This window comes from Engraulis encrasicolus, chromosome 13 (genome assembly GCF_034702125.1).
Source record: "Engraulis encrasicolus isolate BLACKSEA-1 chromosome 13, IST_EnEncr_1.0, whole genome shotgun sequence".
NCBI lineage: Eukaryota > Metazoa > Chordata > Actinopteri > Clupeiformes > Engraulidae > Engraulis > Engraulis encrasicolus.
The window spans coordinates 11,428,123-11,446,247 of record NC_085869.1 but is presented as its reverse complement, the minus strand read 5'-3'; the positions used below and the strand labels follow the sequence as shown (position 1 = coordinate 11,446,247).

Genomic DNA, 18,125 nt, shown 5'->3' with positions numbered 1-18,125 from the left:
AATAGGTTAAAGCTTTGAACAAGGGATGTACAGTAAGGCTCTAACTTGCACTGTATGAGACTGTGCAGGACTCGCTTCATCGCTGTCACGTCTCTGATGTATGAGCGCTATAATTGGCCCATAGTTGCTGACATAAAACATACATTTTCAAACAACACTGAAATATCAGCATACCAGTGTCTTCACGTCAGGGAAATATGAGGGGATGAAATATTGGACGGTGTCCAAGCCTGTCGAGAAGTCAAGTATGGAGATGGCAACACTTATGCTGTAGTAGTGCTGACGTTTTATTGCACGGACGGCAGGAGGGCCTTCTTTACAAGACATAGCTTTTTTACAGGCTCAGGGGATGGCTGATGGCTGATGGTGGATGGCTCACTGGGCTTCCAGTGTTTAGGTTGAGCATGCCAGCATAGGGGTAGGTAGTGATAACACACAGTGCTGAGTGCCCTTCACAGCCAGGTATTGGCAGGTTCCTGTTTTTGTACTAAATGCTGCACAGCACAGTTACTGAGGGTGGGTTTGGGTAGTCGGTTGTTTGAAAGCAAGGACACACAGACGCACACACAGACCCACAGGCAGCAAGGACCCACACAGCGACTCATACAGTGACAAACTCAGAAATGTGTACACACACACACACACACACACACACACACACACACACACACACACACACACACACACACACACACACACACACACACACACACACACACACACACACACACACACACACACACACACACACACACACACAGATCGAGGGAAATCCCCCCCTTGTAGACGAGACAGGGAGCAGCTGGACTTCAGTAACTTCAGGCCCCCCCACCTCCCCCAAAACGCCCCCGTGTGCCTAAAAGTACAGACGGCGTAATGCCAGACAGCCTTTTAGACGTGTGCTGCTAATACAATATCAGGGGGTCGGAGAGCGCGTGAACATCATCTCAAACATTGATTGGAGTGCATAAGTGCAGGGATCCCCCGCAAGCACACCTCCCCCCCGCAACTTTGGCTTACAGTCCATTATTATTCCGAAACACTGACAGAGTAATCCGGAAAGAAATCAGAAATCTGTCAGCTCCTTTCGTTCCCATGGTTTGGCTTTGGCAATTTTGTCTGATGGGTCCTCCTCCCACTAGCGACCTGACTGACGACGCGCTGACATCAGCAAGGAGGGAAGTGAGGGGGGGAACCGGCTCCGTTGTGGTGATGACTAACCACGGAAAACCGAAGGGCCATGTTGGCTTTGAGTTGACATGTTAGCAGAGACGATCTGTATGCATTAGAATAGAGAATCTTTGATGTTAGCATCCAGCATAAAATCTACCTGTCCTATGAGCAGTTTAAATCAGCAGGGAAGGAAGAGGAAATTGGCTGGTAACTAACTAACTAACTGAAGCAAAAAGCAGCCACATTGGCTGTGAGTTGACACGTTAGCCCTCCACTCAATATATCCAATGTAATGAGGACCCAGTTCTGGGCCCCACATGTCTCCTTTATCCTGAGACAAGTGACCCCTTCGTCCCCCTTGTCAGCTTCCCTGGTTGTAGTTGTAACTAACTAAGGAAACCAAAAGGCCTTATTGGCCTTGAGTTGAGGGGTTAGCCTCCAGCGGTAAAGCAAGACCGGTCTGAGGGCGATAAAGACTCCTTTTATGGGCGCAGGAAGTGTTAGGGCCTCTGCTGCTCGTCTAGTGTTCTGTTCTTGTTCCCGTCTGAAGTCGGGGCCCGATAGCCTACAGACTTCCTCAACACTCCCTGACAACTCTTGAAGTGATAAGTCATCATGTTTTTTTTTCTCTCTTGGTGGAGCTCTGTCATTAAAACATCAGAAGCAAGTTCAGTCAGTTTTTTTTTTTTTTTTTTGCTCCTCTGTCGGGGTGATGTAGAGGTTGAGATCATCGTTATGATAAGGAATCTAGCGAGGCAAGCAAGATGTTGTTGGTGCGCTGTGTGTTGCCACATGCATGGCATTTCAATATGAGTACAGGGTCCCCGCGGTGCATTAAAAAGTATTAAAAATCATTAAATTTAGAACATGTGGTTTAAGGCCGTGAAAAGCATTAAATTTAGCTATTTTTTGAGGTGTGGCATTAAATATGAAAAGGCCTGGCATTAAATTTCACCCAGACACAATGTATTAAAATATAGATGCTTGAACAGTCTTCCGTAAAAACATTGTTTCATAACTATAAGGCGGCAACAAGGTTTCGAGACTGGTAAACAACGCACTCGATAGTGACAGGCCCGCCGGGGTAGCAGACCCTATCGTTCGGATCCCCCTACTGGATGATGGCGATGGCTGACTTAGTAGGCTAAATCCCATCCACCACAGTGCGTGTGACTGACCGCAGTACAGTTGAAAGTGAAACTTGTTAAATTTCATCAACCAATATGCAGCGTGGAAGCTATATCTGTGGTGCCAGTTTACTCGTCGAAAGCGTAAGTCTTAAAATGACTGCATTGTTTTCAAACTTTGTATCTCGTCATCTAGCCTGCTCGTGCTCTATAATGCTCCCTCTCCTAATGTTAGCCATGCCCTCTCGTTTAGGTTTGTGTTTGCTAACGCATATAATTTCATGAATGCATGATGAATGCATTCATACAATATGCTACTTCAAAGTGTCCTCGAGCTTCGTGGCGTATTGATGCTGTCAGATGCTAATGCAATCCGAAGTGAGCACGAGTGTTGTGAAGTTGCAAGCGGTGGAAATGCGTTTCACATGTAACATAAATCGGGCGAGTAACGGAGTGTTTTCTACGAGGCTAAATGTCGCAATGAGGATATGCGAGGATGTCCAAATCGGTAACCGCGTGGTGTTTGCATCGCTATTCCAGTCGCCGCGTGTCCGCGGTTAGGGAAATGTTTGTGGAATTCATATCAAGTTCCACTGCTGCTGTTTCCCACTCTGAAGAGCGACTTGCTAAACTGAAAGTAACGCCTAGTTCTACTACTGTCTCTATGATGGAGCTGGGGGGAACAAACAGGAGGAGCAGTCCAGAGCTGAGCAGTCGTTCCTTTTTAACCCTTTTGACACCACAGGTGTTATCTCTCCTAGACTAAGGTGCACTGCCCTCCAATATTTATCCATTATAAAAGATGAATTGTTGGTCCATTTTTAATTTTTATATTGAAGGTATTTCATGAAATGTCATCAAACTTTTCAAATATACACAATTTTGAAATTGTTTCAGTTTTGGATGACTTTTTGGTTAATGATGTTTTAATCTAATGGGTAGTGTGTGTGCGCGCCACCTCACTCTTTTGTTGTCATCTCTATGGTTAAATTAAGCACAAAAATGACTAGGGTATTAGAGTTTGGGCCCACCTATGCAGCAGCCAGATCAACTGAAAGAATATTTTAGCACATGGAGTTACACAGATGCTGGCTACTTGATTTGAAATTATAATGAATTATCTAAGGAAGGGGCCGATTTCATGACAACTCCCACATCATACAGAAACCTCTTTGACAAGTCATGACAAACATCTGGTGCAGAAAGTGACTAGGGAGCAGGCAATGAGAATAAAATAACACAGTGAGCAGTTGGAATGTATGTGTTACATTACATTATAGCAATGTAATAACAATAGCAATATTCTACCATGTAACACACACAAGCACACCCGTGCAGTGGTATTAATTTTACTGTTGGAGGTATTAAAAATGGTATTAAAAAGCATTAAATTGGGTGTTGAAAAATGTGCAGATACCCAGTATCATAGCAGTAATTTGCTACACATACTAGTATTATTACAGTATTACAATACTATTACAATGTTATACTAACTTGAAAGTAGTGTTACTATAGTCGTAACAACATTGTTACTGTAAGTGTGTAAGTATAGTAAGTAAGTATGTTACTATAATATGTCAGGAAGTTATAAATCTCCAAAAGGTGCTCTTGGCTGCACACAAATCTTGTGTTTGCTGAACACACATCATGTATCATATCATACCATGCGTACGTCTCTCCTTCCCCTTGGTTAGGAATGACGGTGCTAAGTTGCAAATTGATCCCTTACCATCTTCGCATGCCACAGAGATATCGATTACTTTTGTAGAACAAAAGGTGTTGTATAAGTCAGGGATCACAAAAGACCTATGAATAGATTCAGCTGTCTCTTGCCAAGCAGGCAGGGGGTAAAACAAGGGCAACATGCATCACTCACATCAGAAGCAAAAGAATATTCCACTGAGATTTTTCAGCAGGAAATTGCTTTGTTTACTACGCTACCACAATGGCATTTCTTTCTGCCACTCACACTGTTATAAAAAAAACGGTCTTTCAACGGTCGTTCAGTTTACTCATCTCATCTTGACTTCTCATTTGTTCTTATCTGTCTCTTTGCAGAGGATCGGACGAATGACAACAACCAGCAGATGGAATTCAAGACCAACCAGTGGTTTGGAGCCACAGTGCGGTCAGAAGGGGAGCACATCCTGGTGAGCTGGGGTTACCATGGCAGCCTGTCAACTCTGTTGAATTTTGAGAGCAGAGTCGCATTGAGGCGCTCTGAAGTGAAGTTAAAAGTCATTTTTGTTTGTTTGTTTGTTTGGTGGGTTTTTTTCCGTCTTTTCTGACTTATATCATGACAGGACAGTGAGAGAGTGACAGGAAATGAGTGGGGAGAGAGAGATGGGGTGGGACTGGCAAAGGACCCGGGCCGGAATCAAACTTGGGCCACCAGCATAGCAGCCCTGTGCCCAGCCGTTAGAGCCACGTTACATGTTTTCTGTATGGGGAGGCTTTTGTTAATCTTAGAAACACTCACTAAGTGGTACTAATGATACGGGTTGGCCTGCTCATCACATTATTGTTGATATGTGAGCGGCAGCATTGACTTTTTATGTTGAAATTATTTTTATTGTTTTAAGATCTCACCTTGATAGTTGCTGCTTTATGCATGACTGACCACTAACAGACACTGGCCTGTGAGCTATTGGTGGTTGTTTACAAACACCAGCCTTGAAGCAAGTGGTGGTTGTCATCCTCAAACAAGAGTGCTTTATTTCTCGCTATTTAACTCTCCGTCTAACTACATCTAACAATATTTAATCTCCCAGGCGAATTGTCCCCGGCATGGGGAGGGGACATGGCAATTCATGACTGTTTGAAGTATGCTGTCTTCAATATTATTGTTTTTGTTACCAGTAATATTGTTGTGTGTTTTTCAGGCATGTGCACCTCTTTACCAGTGGAGCACATACGGCCTTTCAGAGAGAGAGCCTGTAGGAACCTGCTTTCTGAAGAAAGGATCCAACGTCGTTGAATACTCCCCTTGTCGTTCAAGTGAGATAATCTGCAAAAAAAATAAATAAAGTAAAATCAAGTTCAAGGTAAAAAAAAAAAAAGTTGAAGTTCCAGATTAGACATTCAGGGGCAACGGGAAGAGTTTGACTCAGTCAGATGACTATGTATAATTCTCCTACAATAGTCTGTCTGCTGTCTGCCCCCTGAAGGTATCTAGACGCAGTCTAAGAATAAACGCATCACAAGAAAGGGCTCCGTCTTTATTCTTTTTCTCACTTCTCTCATTCTAAGCAAAATCATCACTCTCTGACATGCTCTAAAATGGACGCAAGTGTAACAGGATGTTTTTATCACACAAGTCTCATTTTCTGGAAAAACAACAGGAAACATGGTAGATAAATTTAGAAAATGACGTTCACACTTTACCATCAGAATGTTTGACATTTTTCTCTTTTTGTTTTCTTTTTGAATTTCTCCTCAGGTTTCAACTCTCCAGAGGGCCAAGGCTTTTGTCAAGCAGGGTTCAGCGCAGACTTTGTGAAGGTACAAATGGGTCAGACACAAATATTAAAGGTGTTGTTAACCTAATTTCACAAGGCCACTATTTTGTTAAAGAGGTTCTTAACACTTCAACACATGACAAACAAGTCCTTTAAAAAGAAAGAAAGAAAGAAAACACGTTTCTTTCTGTGGCATACATTAAAAACAAACATGATGAGCTAGGGTTGTATGTCTGAACAAGTGTAACTGTCAGGTTTGCCTGTAACATTATAACTGAATATTTTTCTCTTTTTCTCTTCACACAGAATAACAGGGTGGTTGTTGGAGGACCTGGAAGCTTTTACTGGCAAGGTAACTAATGCGATTGCATTACTTAAACGAGTTTAATATACTGTAACTGAATTTACTAAAATGGGAAAGTTAAACAAATGTGTAGGCTTTGACAGAACTGAAGGATTTCTGAGAAATTGGAATTTGAACAGCTTTTCCTGCCACTTCCACAGACGGATGTTTCAAAGGTTCACTGGATTTTCTCATGTACAATATAAGTGTGGATTGTTGGTGTTTAGTCACTCATTGGTGATTTTCAGCGGGGAAGAAAAATGCAAAAGGAGACTGAAGGACTGTCTTTATTTTTTGGAAACTCAGTCCAAAATGTGCTTTAAAAAAAGTCTACAGATGGCAGACTTATGTGTATGTGTATGTGTGTGTGTGCGTAAATAAACCACAGATTCACAGGCTGTCACGCACGCCATTCGCTTTATTTTCTTCTCTCCATTTAGTCACTCTGCTCTCTGAAAGTACATTACAGAAACAACTCACGGAAAGAGTAGATGACGTTTTCTGGAGCCCTCTCTCCTGGACTGAGACAGTCTTCACTACTTTAATCCATTGATGCCTACAGCACATTTAAAAAAAACACCTGCTTAATGCCCAAGTCCTTGTTGGGAAAGTTGCTTTCAGCCTATAAAAACCTAAATATCTTAGCCTCTGATGCACATAAAAACATGAAATAAGTTGCATTTAAACCATAAGACACCCACCTTGCCGTATAAAGTGTTCATTCAGCTGTAACACTCATGTGTTTATTTAAAAAGCTAAAATCTCAAGATCCTGAATATACGAGTCATCAGGCTAAAATGGGTTTAGAACGACAGTCAGTGGGAACTAGGCGGTGAAGTGGAGCATGGCAATGTGGTCTTGACTTGCGAAGAGCTGGCTGACAACACACCTCACCATTGCTCTAATAATGTGTGTGTTAGTTCACATGCTGCGTAAACATTTTCCAGTGGGTGTGAAGTTAATGAGGGAGTGAGTGAGGGAAAGAGTGAGAGAGAGGAAAGGGACTAGAGAGAGAGATACAGAGAGAGAGATACAGAGAGAGAGAATAAGTGAGAGCGAGAGAATAAGTGAGATAGAGAGAGAGAGAGAGAGAATAAGTGAGAAAGACACTCAGAGAGAGAGAGAGATTGAGAGATAGAAAGAGAGAGACTCGGAGAGAGCAAAGGCCTGGTTCCCTTAAATCAACAGAAGTATGCTGCTGGCTTAAAGAATGTTTGGCTGTGCTGTGCCGTGTGTTTGAGGGCAGAGCAGAGCGGAGGCGTGAAGTGTGGCTAATATTGCCCTGCCCCTGGCCCTGGCCTGGTACATCCTGCTCCTGTTCCTGCCTTGCTTGCTGCTGTTGAGTGTGCTGGCAGTGGCAGCCTTGACGTACTGCAGTAGTTCCCAAACTTTTTCCCCCCTTTTGGACTTCGCGACCCCCCCTACCCACCATAGTAGTCGTAGCCTAGCAGTGGATTTCTAGCAATATTAGCGGACGAACTATTAATGGAAAATCTAGTAATATTAATTGCCTTAGGCAAATGCATCTATTAACCATAGAAGTGAATACAAGTGTCTTTTCTCCACGACCCCCCTTCAGTACAGGGGACACACAGTGCGGCTCTGTGTTTCTCAATTGCAGTGCTGACGTCTAAACTGTCTAATGCTTCAGTCTGGTATAATGTGTTCCAGACAGTTTTGTAGCTTAACTCGTGGTTGTGAGTGAGTGAGTGTGTGTGCGTGTGTCTGGTGTTTTGCATTGTGTTTTAGCAAATTTGGTGTTTCTGTGGAGACACAATAGACATGTTTTCGAGTACAGTTCCTCGTTGCAGACGTAGCTTTTCGAATTGATGTACTTCTTGTTCCTGAGGGATAGAGATTAAGGTTCATGCACTCGTTTGTCAAAGGAGGAACTTGTTTTTACTTGCCTGCCCCGCACACTGGGAACATGATATAATATGACTTCCTTATGATTCCTTCTTGTGTGTTTTCATGAATCGTAACTTCAGTAAGCACACTTGCCTTTGATTCTGTGCTTTACTTTTCTGTTTTGTTACATGCTAAATGTAGCTTTTCATTGAACTCCTCATGTGCATATAGATTTTTTAATGTGCTTAAAACATGCACAGTTCACATTTTCGTAGGAGCATAAAACGTCTGTTAGGCCTATGAAATGAATACAACATGATGTAACATTCAAACACCACCCTCCTTAACCCCTCTCTCAGACTATTCACCATATTTGGTTATAATAACACGTTCCGTGTTTCTTTCTTTGCTGCGTGCAGGTCAGCTCATTTCAGACGACATCTCTGAGATCATCGGCAAGTTCAACAACAAGTTTTACACCTCGTACTCCGGCCAGCTAACCACCAAGTCAGCTGGAGCCATGTACGATGACAGCTACTTGGGTACGTTCCCTGATGCGTCTGATGTGCGGTTTCTAACGTGTTACTTGACACACGCAGTGCACCCTTGATTGCATGTCTCGCAGTAGTAATTGTGTTGTTTGTTTAGCAGCATCACAGTAACTCCAGAACAGGTTATTAAAATGATGGTTTGGTGTTCTGTGATGCTACGTTCTTGTCTGAATGGACTCTTCATTGACTTTCTTCTGAGATCAAGCAGTCTGTGTTTTGGTGTAGTGATTCTTGGCAGCTAAAGGACAAAAGCAAATACTGTATCCCTCTTATCTCGTTTCCTGGTTTTTCTTTCTCTTGTACAGGGTACTCTGTGGCTGTGGGTGACCTCAATAACGATGGGACTGACGGTAGGGGCCAGCAACAACTCACACAAATATCCTATCACTCCCCTCTTGACACTGATTTCACAATATACTGCATTTGAAGTGCTCCTTTCCAAGACGCTATATATCCGTTTTCAAGAATTTTCAAAAATGTATTTTTTATTGTATTTCTGTGGTGATACAGTTGAAATCAGTGTTTTAATGTTGAAATTGGTTGTGGAATTATCTATAATTTTCTAAATTACATTTTTTATTATATCCAAATTATAATTAAAAAAATATGTATGAATTGTATCTAAATGGTTTTTATAGCGTTTTGAAAAAGAGCCCTTCGGCTTTCTCTTCCCTAGCCGTATTCAATATAACAAACAATTCAGAGCCTTGCTAGTTTTTCTTGGACCATCAGAGCAAAACACACTACGCTAGATAAAGAGTTGTTTGCGTGGCTGCATAAAAATGGGGGGAAAGAACACAGTCCTTGATGCCTCATGGTGTTTTGATATTTCAAGGCCCCGTTTAAGCTCTTCATCACTCACTGGCTGGCTGTACTGTGAGGGCAGTGATCTGTGGGCTCAGCTGCGTAGAGGTCTTAGTTTTAAACACAGGTGTCTGCCTCGGATCGTGCCCTCACACATAATCCCCCTGGCTGAACACGGAACAGGGTTGCTCAATAGAAGCGTTCTTTGGCCTGACTTGAGTTGAAACTGACTTGTTTTTTTCCCGTATCTTCCTGAAGATTACATTACCGGAGTTCCAAGAGGCGAGAAGGCACTGGGTTATGTAAGTATTCTAAAAATCTCTGACCCTGAACTGGAGAAACTGTATTGCAATCAGACCTCCTATCAAATACATGATGACCTCTATCAAATACATGATGTCTGTCTGCGTGGTTTATTTAGTCTTTGTTGATGTGCGTTGGCAGGTGAACATTTTCGATGGCCAGAACATGGTGTCCATGCTTAACTTCACTGGTGTTCAGGTGAGCTTTGAGCATCTGCTATGCTGTGCACACAAACACACCCTTCTCCCTTCTAAGGCACAGCAGCACCCACACACACAAAGCAAACACCCATCAAACGCACGCACGCACACTAGAGTGTGGCTCGGGCCGTTTTTTTCTGTCCGAGCCCGGCCCTCAGCCGACAGAAAAGTGATCGACCCCGACCCGAGCCCGAGACTAATTAAAATGTTTGTGTCCGAACCCGTCCGAAGCCCGAGACCACTGTAATAACAACAGAACTTGTGCGCAAGCAAGATTTTCTATGTGGGCTCCTCCATACTCAAAATACCACGTGATAAACAGCCAGGATAGGCAAAGACGTTAGGATGAGGCAATTTGCAGTAGCCTAATTTAGTTACGCACGCATAGTAAGTATAAACACACACACACACACACACACACACACACACACACATGTGACAGCGCACCTTATGTTTCTTTCGGTTAGACCAGAGATGTTGGGTGCGGTGATCAAATGCATGGGAGGGGCGTGAGAGGATAAGAAAGGCGAAAACTAACGAAACGAATACGTTTTGGATGCACTGCAGTCAGCGCGGCTATGGAACATTAGTAACGTTACTGTTATTGCAAATAAATCCCCTCGAGCCCTGTGAAGATGCCGCTCCTTGTCGTTAAGAAGGATGGGCTATAAGTTCACCCCGAAGAACAGTAGCCTGTTCGGCCCTCCAAGAGAATGTCATTTCCCCTAATGTCCATGCGGTCAATATTAAATCAGGAGAGGTTGCACGCGCATAGTTACAACTGTACAGTAAAAGTGACAAGAATTAAGAACCTACGTGAAGGACATGAAATGTCACAGCGGACAAAATAGTAACAGGTCTCCACCCCTACCTTAGGCAACTCCACGTAGCGTGTGCGTCTTCTTTAATCCATATTATGCTCCTTGCTACTCCATGCTGGAAATGTAATCCTTGGCGAGCAATGCAGTGACAAACTTCGTCATTTTATGTTCAACATTTAAGACAGCATCGAAGGCATGCTAAAACATGGCCTACACTAGGCCTACAACAAAAGACCACGCGTTCACTGACAACTGTTGATTTGGCGCTTATTAAGAAAGCAAGTTGACTCGGCATTCCTGCTCGGCTGACTGGGAGTGAGCGTCCATGTTGCCGCTGGTAACCGGCGCGTGCATACAGCCAATAATAATCCTCGCACGAGTAGCCTACCAACATTTTCATTTATGCATATTCAATTACTTATTTTTTAATCACAAAACTGCCGTTTGCATGAACGTTTCCTCTGGTTGCTTACACTTTTCACAATGTCTGTTTGCTTCAAGCCCGAGTCCGACCCGAGTCCGAGAGATATTCTATTTTTTTTGTCCGAGTCCGGCCCGGCCCGTCGGGTTCCGACCCGGCCCGTCGGGCTTCGGTCGGGTTGCCATGCTCTGACGCACACGCACACGCACACGCACACGCACACGCACACGCACACGCACACGCACACGCACACACACACACACACACACACACACACCCTTCTCCTTGTGCGGGTGTGATGACCAGGTGCATGTCCCCGCGTGGAAGACGAGAGATTAGCCGTCAGACTGCATACCCCTGATGTCATACCAAAACGACACGCACACACGCACACACGCACACACACAGCCCGATTCATGAGGACATGACAACACACACACACACACACACACACACACACACACACACACACACACACACACACACACACACGCGCACAACACACACAGCCCGATACAACACACACACACACAGACACGCACAACACACACAGCCCGATACAACACACACACACACACGCACAACACACACACACCGATACAACACACACACACACACACACACGCGCACAACACACACACACCGATACAACACACACACACACACACACACACACACACGCACACACGCACACATGCACACATGCACACACGCACACACACGCATCCCCATTCCCTAACAGGGCTGTGATGGCTTGTTTTGATGCCCCCTCCCACCACCTGTGTCACATTAGGTGGGTGTGGTCGGTGCAGTTGGGCGCCATGGTGACAGTGACACCATGTGACGGTGTGACTGAGGAGGGTCTCCATCTCCATGACGATGTGATGTGTGCATATCTCTGGTGTCCCCTGTGGTCGCGCCCTACTTTTGTTTGGTATTTGTTTACAAGCCAGGAGTTCATGTCCTAAATCCACTCCCACATCTGGAAAGCATTGTGCACAGCGTTCAGTGGTTTGGAAGGAGTAAGAGAGAGAGAGAGAGAGAGAGAGAGAGAGAGAGAGAGAGAGAGAGAGAGAGAGAGAGAGAGAGAGAGAGAGAGAGAGAGAGATTTGTGTGAGAGATGAATAGGGAGATGGAGAGAAAGAGAAGAGGATAGCGAGAGGAAGAGGGAAGAGAGGAGAGGCTGCTAGAGAGAGGAAGAGGGAAGAGAGGAGAGGCTGCTAGAGAGAGGAAGAGGGAAGAGAGGAGAGGCAGCTAGAGAGAGGAAGAGGGAAGAGAGGAGAGGCAGCTAGAGAGAGGAAGAGGGAAGAGAGGAGAGGCAGCTAGAGTGTTGGATGAGGAAGCGTAGGAGTGCTCACTCAGCAGAGGATGGAGGCAGGCTGCCCAGACCACAGACCTCTCATCTCATTGGCTGCACAGACCTCCCATCTCATTGGCTGTCCAGACCACAGACCTCTCATCTCATTGGCTGCCCAGACCACAGACCTCTCATGATTGGCCTAGAGATCCTAGCAGAGCACACAGCTAGACCTGCTCTCGCTATTCTTTGTTCTGTCTGTCTGTCTGTCTGTCTGTCTGTCTGTCTCTCTCTCTCTCTCTCTCTCTCTCTCTCTCTCTCTCTCTCTCTCTCCTCTCTCTTCTCTCTCTCTAGCTTTGTCTCTGTGTCCATCTGTTTCTCTCTGACTTTCTCTCTCAATTTTTTTCTTCTCTGCATCTTCTTCTTCAGTCTCCCTGTCTCTGTCTCTGTCTCTGTCTATGTCTCTGTCTCTGTCTCTCTCTCTCTCTCTCTCTCTCTCTCTCTCTCTCTCTCTCTCTCTCTCTCTCTCTCTCTCTCTCTCTCTCTCTCTCTCTCCCCCGATGCCAGAAATAGTTTCCCCCCGATAAATAAATGAGATTTCCTTGCTTATGTGACCCCGTAATGGGTTTGTGTAGCATGCATGGCGGTCGCTATTATACCAATTTCACACAGAGGAAAAAAGGCAGCCCGAGGCACCAGGCCAAGTTGTTCTCAAGCTCTGCACAGAAATGTCACCGCATTAGATTGGGCTGATATGGAGAGGTTGTGGCTTCATGCCTGCAGTGTTTATCCCCTCACACGAGAGAGGAGAGGGGGAGAAAGGAGGAGAGGAAAGGAGGAGGGGGAGGAGAGGGGAAGGGAGGAGAGGAGAGGAGGATGAGGAGGAGGAGAGGGAAGAGAGGAGAGGAGAGGGGGAGAGGGAAGAGAAGAGAGGAGAGGAGAGGCGGAGAAGGGAGAGGAGGAGGAGGAGGAGAGGGGAAGGGAGGAGAGGAGAGGAGGAGGAGAGGGGAAGGAAGGGGAGGAGAGCAGAGAAGAGGAGAGGAGGGGAGAAGAGAAAAGGACGAGAGGAGGGGAGAGAAGAGAAGAGCGGAGAGGAGAGGAGAGGAGGAGGAGAGGGAAAGGAGGATGAGAGGAGAGGAGTCTGTTTTCTGCAGTGTGTGTTTCTCCACCCCTCTCTGTATCGCCACCCACTTTCATTTATAATTTCTCTCCTGACAGGCTTGTGCTCTTACTCATGCATGCATGAGTGCACAGACATACAGTACACACACACACACACACACACACACACACACACACACACACACACACACACACACACACACACACACACACACACACACACACACACACACACACACACACACACTCATTCGCACATGCATGCGTCTCAACTCCTCACCCTTAAAAGCACACATGTCCTTACATGCATCCATTGCATCCGCTGGCATTTGTTGCACACACGTGTTTTAGATTAGATTCTTTATTGTCCCAAAAGGACATTTGTTTTTACATCAGACAGGTCAGTTCCATCAGGTTCAGCCTTAGTTAAGTCAGAGAGAGTAGAGAGAGAGAGGTTCCACTGGCCCATTGTTTCCTGGTTCTATTATGGCCCCCCTTAGGCAGACCTAGGCAGACCTAAGGACTGTTCTATTCATTGTAGGAGCATTATGACACGCCCTTTAGGCAGACCGGAACCTGGTCAAGTTAGGTGCCCATAGAAACCTATTATGTTGGCATATCTCTATACTTAAAGAATCTCTGGTTATGTCTTTGCGGCTCACATCTCATATACAAAACATGTAGACACACATAAACACATAAACATCCTCAGACATCCACATGCATACCGTATACACACATCTACGTGTATATCATTTTTACACACATGCACACTGGTATATTCATACAGGCAAGGGAAGAAAACGCAGTTAAGTGCAAAGAAATCCCGCACACTGTCCATTCCACCAACAAACTTTAATACAACGTTTCGGTCATCCTGAAGAAGGTCGGATGAAAAAGTTTGTTAATGGACAGTGTGCGGGATTTCTTTGCACTTGACTGACAACCCCGCTGGGATAACATCCTACGCACCTGCCCAACTACAGAGGTGTGCAAAAGCGTCTTTGTTGAAGAAAACACAGTTAAAAGTCAACATTATAAATCTGTCCTACAGACAGAGGCAGCCAGTCCTGTTCTGTCCAGCCCACCACAGGAAGAGACGTAGCTGGGCTCCAGCCCTGTTGTGCTCGGTGAATGGCAAGGCATTGACCAGACGGCGTGTATCCATGTCAGGGGGGGACTCTCACTCACTCACTCACTCACTCACTCACTCACTCACTCACTCACTCACTCACTCACTCACTCACTCACTCACTCACTCACTCACTCACTCACTCACTCACTCACTCACTCACTCACTCACTCACTCACTCACTCACTCACTCACTCACTCACTCACTCTCCCTCCCTCTCTCTCTCCCTCTCTTTCTCACTTTTCTCTTTCTCTCCCCTTCTCTCTCAACTTTCATCTCTACCGCCCTCACTCTCTTGCTTGTAGTTTGCATATTCAGGTGCATATTGCGAATTGATCGCCCCCAACACACACACACACACGCACACACACACAGAGCGCCCTTCCTTTGAATTCGATGATCACACACACACACACACACACAAAACCCACCACTGGGCCCGTAATGACAAAGAAGCCCAGTGTTGCTGCTGGCTAATGTTGCTGGCTGGAACGCTGCTTGTGTTTGGGTTTGTTTTTTTAATATGTTGCTCTCCTCTATGTCGGTTTCGCTGCGTCTCATTTTGCTGGTCTCTCATGGCCCTGATGGTTTCCTCTTTTCCTCTTTCTCTCTTTTTTTCTGTCTCTCTCTCTCTCTCTCTCTCTCTCTCTCTCTCTCTCTCTCTCTCTCTCTCTCTCTCTGTCTGTTTTTATTATCACAGATGGCAGCCTATTTCGGGCATTCGGTAGCGGCCACTGACATTAACAATGACGGGTAAGCCACATGAACACACACATTCTCGTGCACACAACCACACACACTCACTGCCATATACGTACCACACACACACACACACACACACACACACACACACACACACACACACACACACACACACACACACACACACACACACACACACACACACACACACACACACACACACACAGATTTACTGAAGTGTTGAGAGCTGTAACTTCAGTGCTGTGTGGGAGTGGAATGATGCAGACTAAAAGGATGGAATTCACCAAGAACAATACTAGCTGAGCAGCGTTTAGCAGTCTTTTACTTTCCTTTTCTCTTTCTTCTCTTTCTTCTCTTTCTTCTCTTTCTCTCTCTCTCTCTCTCTCTCTCTCTCTCTCTCGCTCTCTCTCTCTCTCGTCACTCCTTCCCAATTCCTCATTGTTTTCTTTTTGTTCTCATCTGTCATCTGTTTTGGCTTCTCTTCTCTTTCATACCGCATCTCATCATCCCCTTCCCTTCTGCCATTTCTTTTCATTTCCTCTTCATCCTCCTCCTTTCTCCTGCTCCTCCTCCTCATCTTCATCCTTCTCTTTCATTCTCCTCCTCCTCCTCCTCCTCCCTCTTCGCCTCCTCCTCCCCCTCCTCCTCTTCATCCCCCTCCTCCTCCTTTTTCTCCTACTCCTTCTCTTCATTTTTCATCCTCTTAATCCTTCTCCTCCTCCCCCTCATCCTCTACATCCTCCTCCTTCATCCTCCATTCTCCTCCTTCTCCCCCTCATTTGCCTCCTCTTCATCCCCCTCCTCCTCCTTCTCCCCCTCCTTTGCCTCCTCTTCATCCCCATCCTCCTCTTGCTCCTCCTCATCCTCCTCCTTCCCCTCATCCTCTTCCTCCTCCTCCTCCCCCTCATCTCCTCCTCTTCTTCCTCCTCCTCCTCCCCCTCATCTCCTCCTCTTCTTCCTCCTCCTACTTCTCCTCATCCTCCTCTTCCTCCTCCCCCTCCTCCTCCTCCATCCTCCTCCTCTTCCTCCCTCCTCCTCTTCCTCCTCTTCCTCCATCCTCCTCTTCCCAGGCTGGTGGATCTGTTTGTGGGGGCTCCCCTCTTCATGGACCGTGGCTCCGACGGTAAGCTGCGTGAGGTGGGCCAGGTGTATGTGTACGTGGGCAAGGGGGCCTTCAGCTTCCTGGGCCCCCAGAAGCTCACGGGCTCCGAGATCTACGCCCGCTTCGGGAGCTCCATCGCCAGCCTGGGAGACCTGGACCTGGACGGCTACAACGGTACGTTCGCTATTATCTTTAGTCATTAAAATGATATCGTTTTCCAACTGGACGGCTACAGCGGTACGTTCCGTATTATCCCCAGTCATTACAATGATACTGAATAGGTGCTGTGGAGCCTGTTCAATTCGAGCCTGGGTTATATTCCAACTGGACGGCTACAGCGGTACGTTCCGTATTATCCCCAGTCATTACAATGATACTGAATAGGTGCTGTGGAGCCATTCGTGTACTGTATACAAAGATTTTCTTAGTAGAGGAAGATATCCCAAACTCCGCCCACCCAATGCAAAGGAGTGTGCTGAAATTCGGTCTTCTAAGGGGCCGTTGTCCCCTCCCTTCTTCTTCTATTTTTGTGGTGTTTGATGGCGGCTTGCACAAGATGTGTGCTACCGCTATCTACAGCGCTAAGGGAACTCCATTTATTGTCAACCTCAAGACTCCAAAGGTGTCCTAACCAAAAGTCTCCTTAAAGATGGCCTCTCAAAGTCATTTCATTAATATTGCTGTGTTCCCCATTGCTATTGAATGTGTTACGCGCTGGTCCTGTTTTAAAAAACATTCTGGTTGCTTTGTTTAAAGACGTTTTTGCAAGCTAGCAAGGTGGCTTGTGGAGAAACGAGAGGGTGTTCCGTGTTTCTCGTGGAAATGCGTCTCTGATTGGCTCATTCCTCCTGCTCTCCTGGAAATGCGTCTCTGATTGGCTCAGTCCAGAGAGATTGTAATGGGAAGCAGAGTCGCCACTTCCCCGGGTGGTACTGCACTATAGGGGCGCCAACGGAGGCGTGCAGGCTACATTCATTGTTTTGAAAACAAGCAGAAAAAAATTACTCGACATGTTTTTAGAAAAATGGGTCGACATAAACCTTTGTGGACAACGCCTTCTTTCGACGTGACGCAACACAGAAAGGCTTTCGTGATTCGCTCGTTTCTCTGCATTATTTATGTCAATTGGGAAACACCGGGAAAACACAGCCAGGCGAGGTGACGCACCGCTATGAGAGCCTTGCAAGTGAGTTTAACTTGGGGTGATCGTCCGATTTTCAAAAGGAGTGAGTAAAACTGTGTTTTATCGGAAGTTGGCCTTTAAGGGGCGCTCACCTGACATTACATGGATCCCGGAAAAGTACAAGCCTGAAGTATCTTACTAATAGACGATTCGTTGCTGTATACTTTGGCACCTAGGGTCGAGTCCCGCCTGGGTCATTTCCCCAACTCCTCCCCATCTCTCTCATGCACGAACTTAACTGTCTTGTCTTAAAAAGAGCCATTAAATGAATTGGTGCATATCCAAGTATAGGGCTGGGTATTGCAGCCATGTTCCTGTATCGATTCGATTTCGATTCTTAGGGCTTTGAATCGATTAATCACGATTCAACTCGATTCGATTCGATTCATTCCGAATCGATTCAATCCGTTCCATTCTTGGTGCCAGGATTTCCCCCAAAAGATGCTGTTGCCTATTTTTATATAAAAATATCAAAGGGCTGTGCCTTGACAGTGTTAACAGATTGCTAATTTGTAA

General features: G+C 45.7%; 1 protein-coding gene across 1 annotated transcript in view; it reads left to right on the top strand.

Moving 5' to 3' along the window:
• itgav (integrin, alpha V) overlaps positions 1-18,125 on the top strand; it is a 64,317-nt gene that overhangs the window by 5,716 nt on the left and 40,476 nt on the right. The window contains exons 3-12 of the mRNA XM_063213043.1: positions 4,359-4,450; positions 5,183-5,297; positions 5,740-5,801; positions 6,065-6,110; positions 8,369-8,491; positions 8,806-8,850; positions 9,563-9,606; positions 9,749-9,805; positions 15,302-15,354; positions 16,395-16,600. Of these exons, the coding sequence (XP_063069113.1) occupies positions 4,359-4,450; positions 5,183-5,297; positions 5,740-5,801; positions 6,065-6,110; positions 8,369-8,491; positions 8,806-8,850; positions 9,563-9,606; positions 9,749-9,805; positions 15,302-15,354; positions 16,395-16,600 (843 nt within the window). The remainder of the gene's footprint in view (positions 1-4,358; positions 4,451-5,182; positions 5,298-5,739; positions 5,802-6,064; positions 6,111-8,368; positions 8,492-8,805; positions 8,851-9,562; positions 9,607-9,748; positions 9,806-15,301; positions 15,355-16,394; positions 16,601-18,125) is intronic.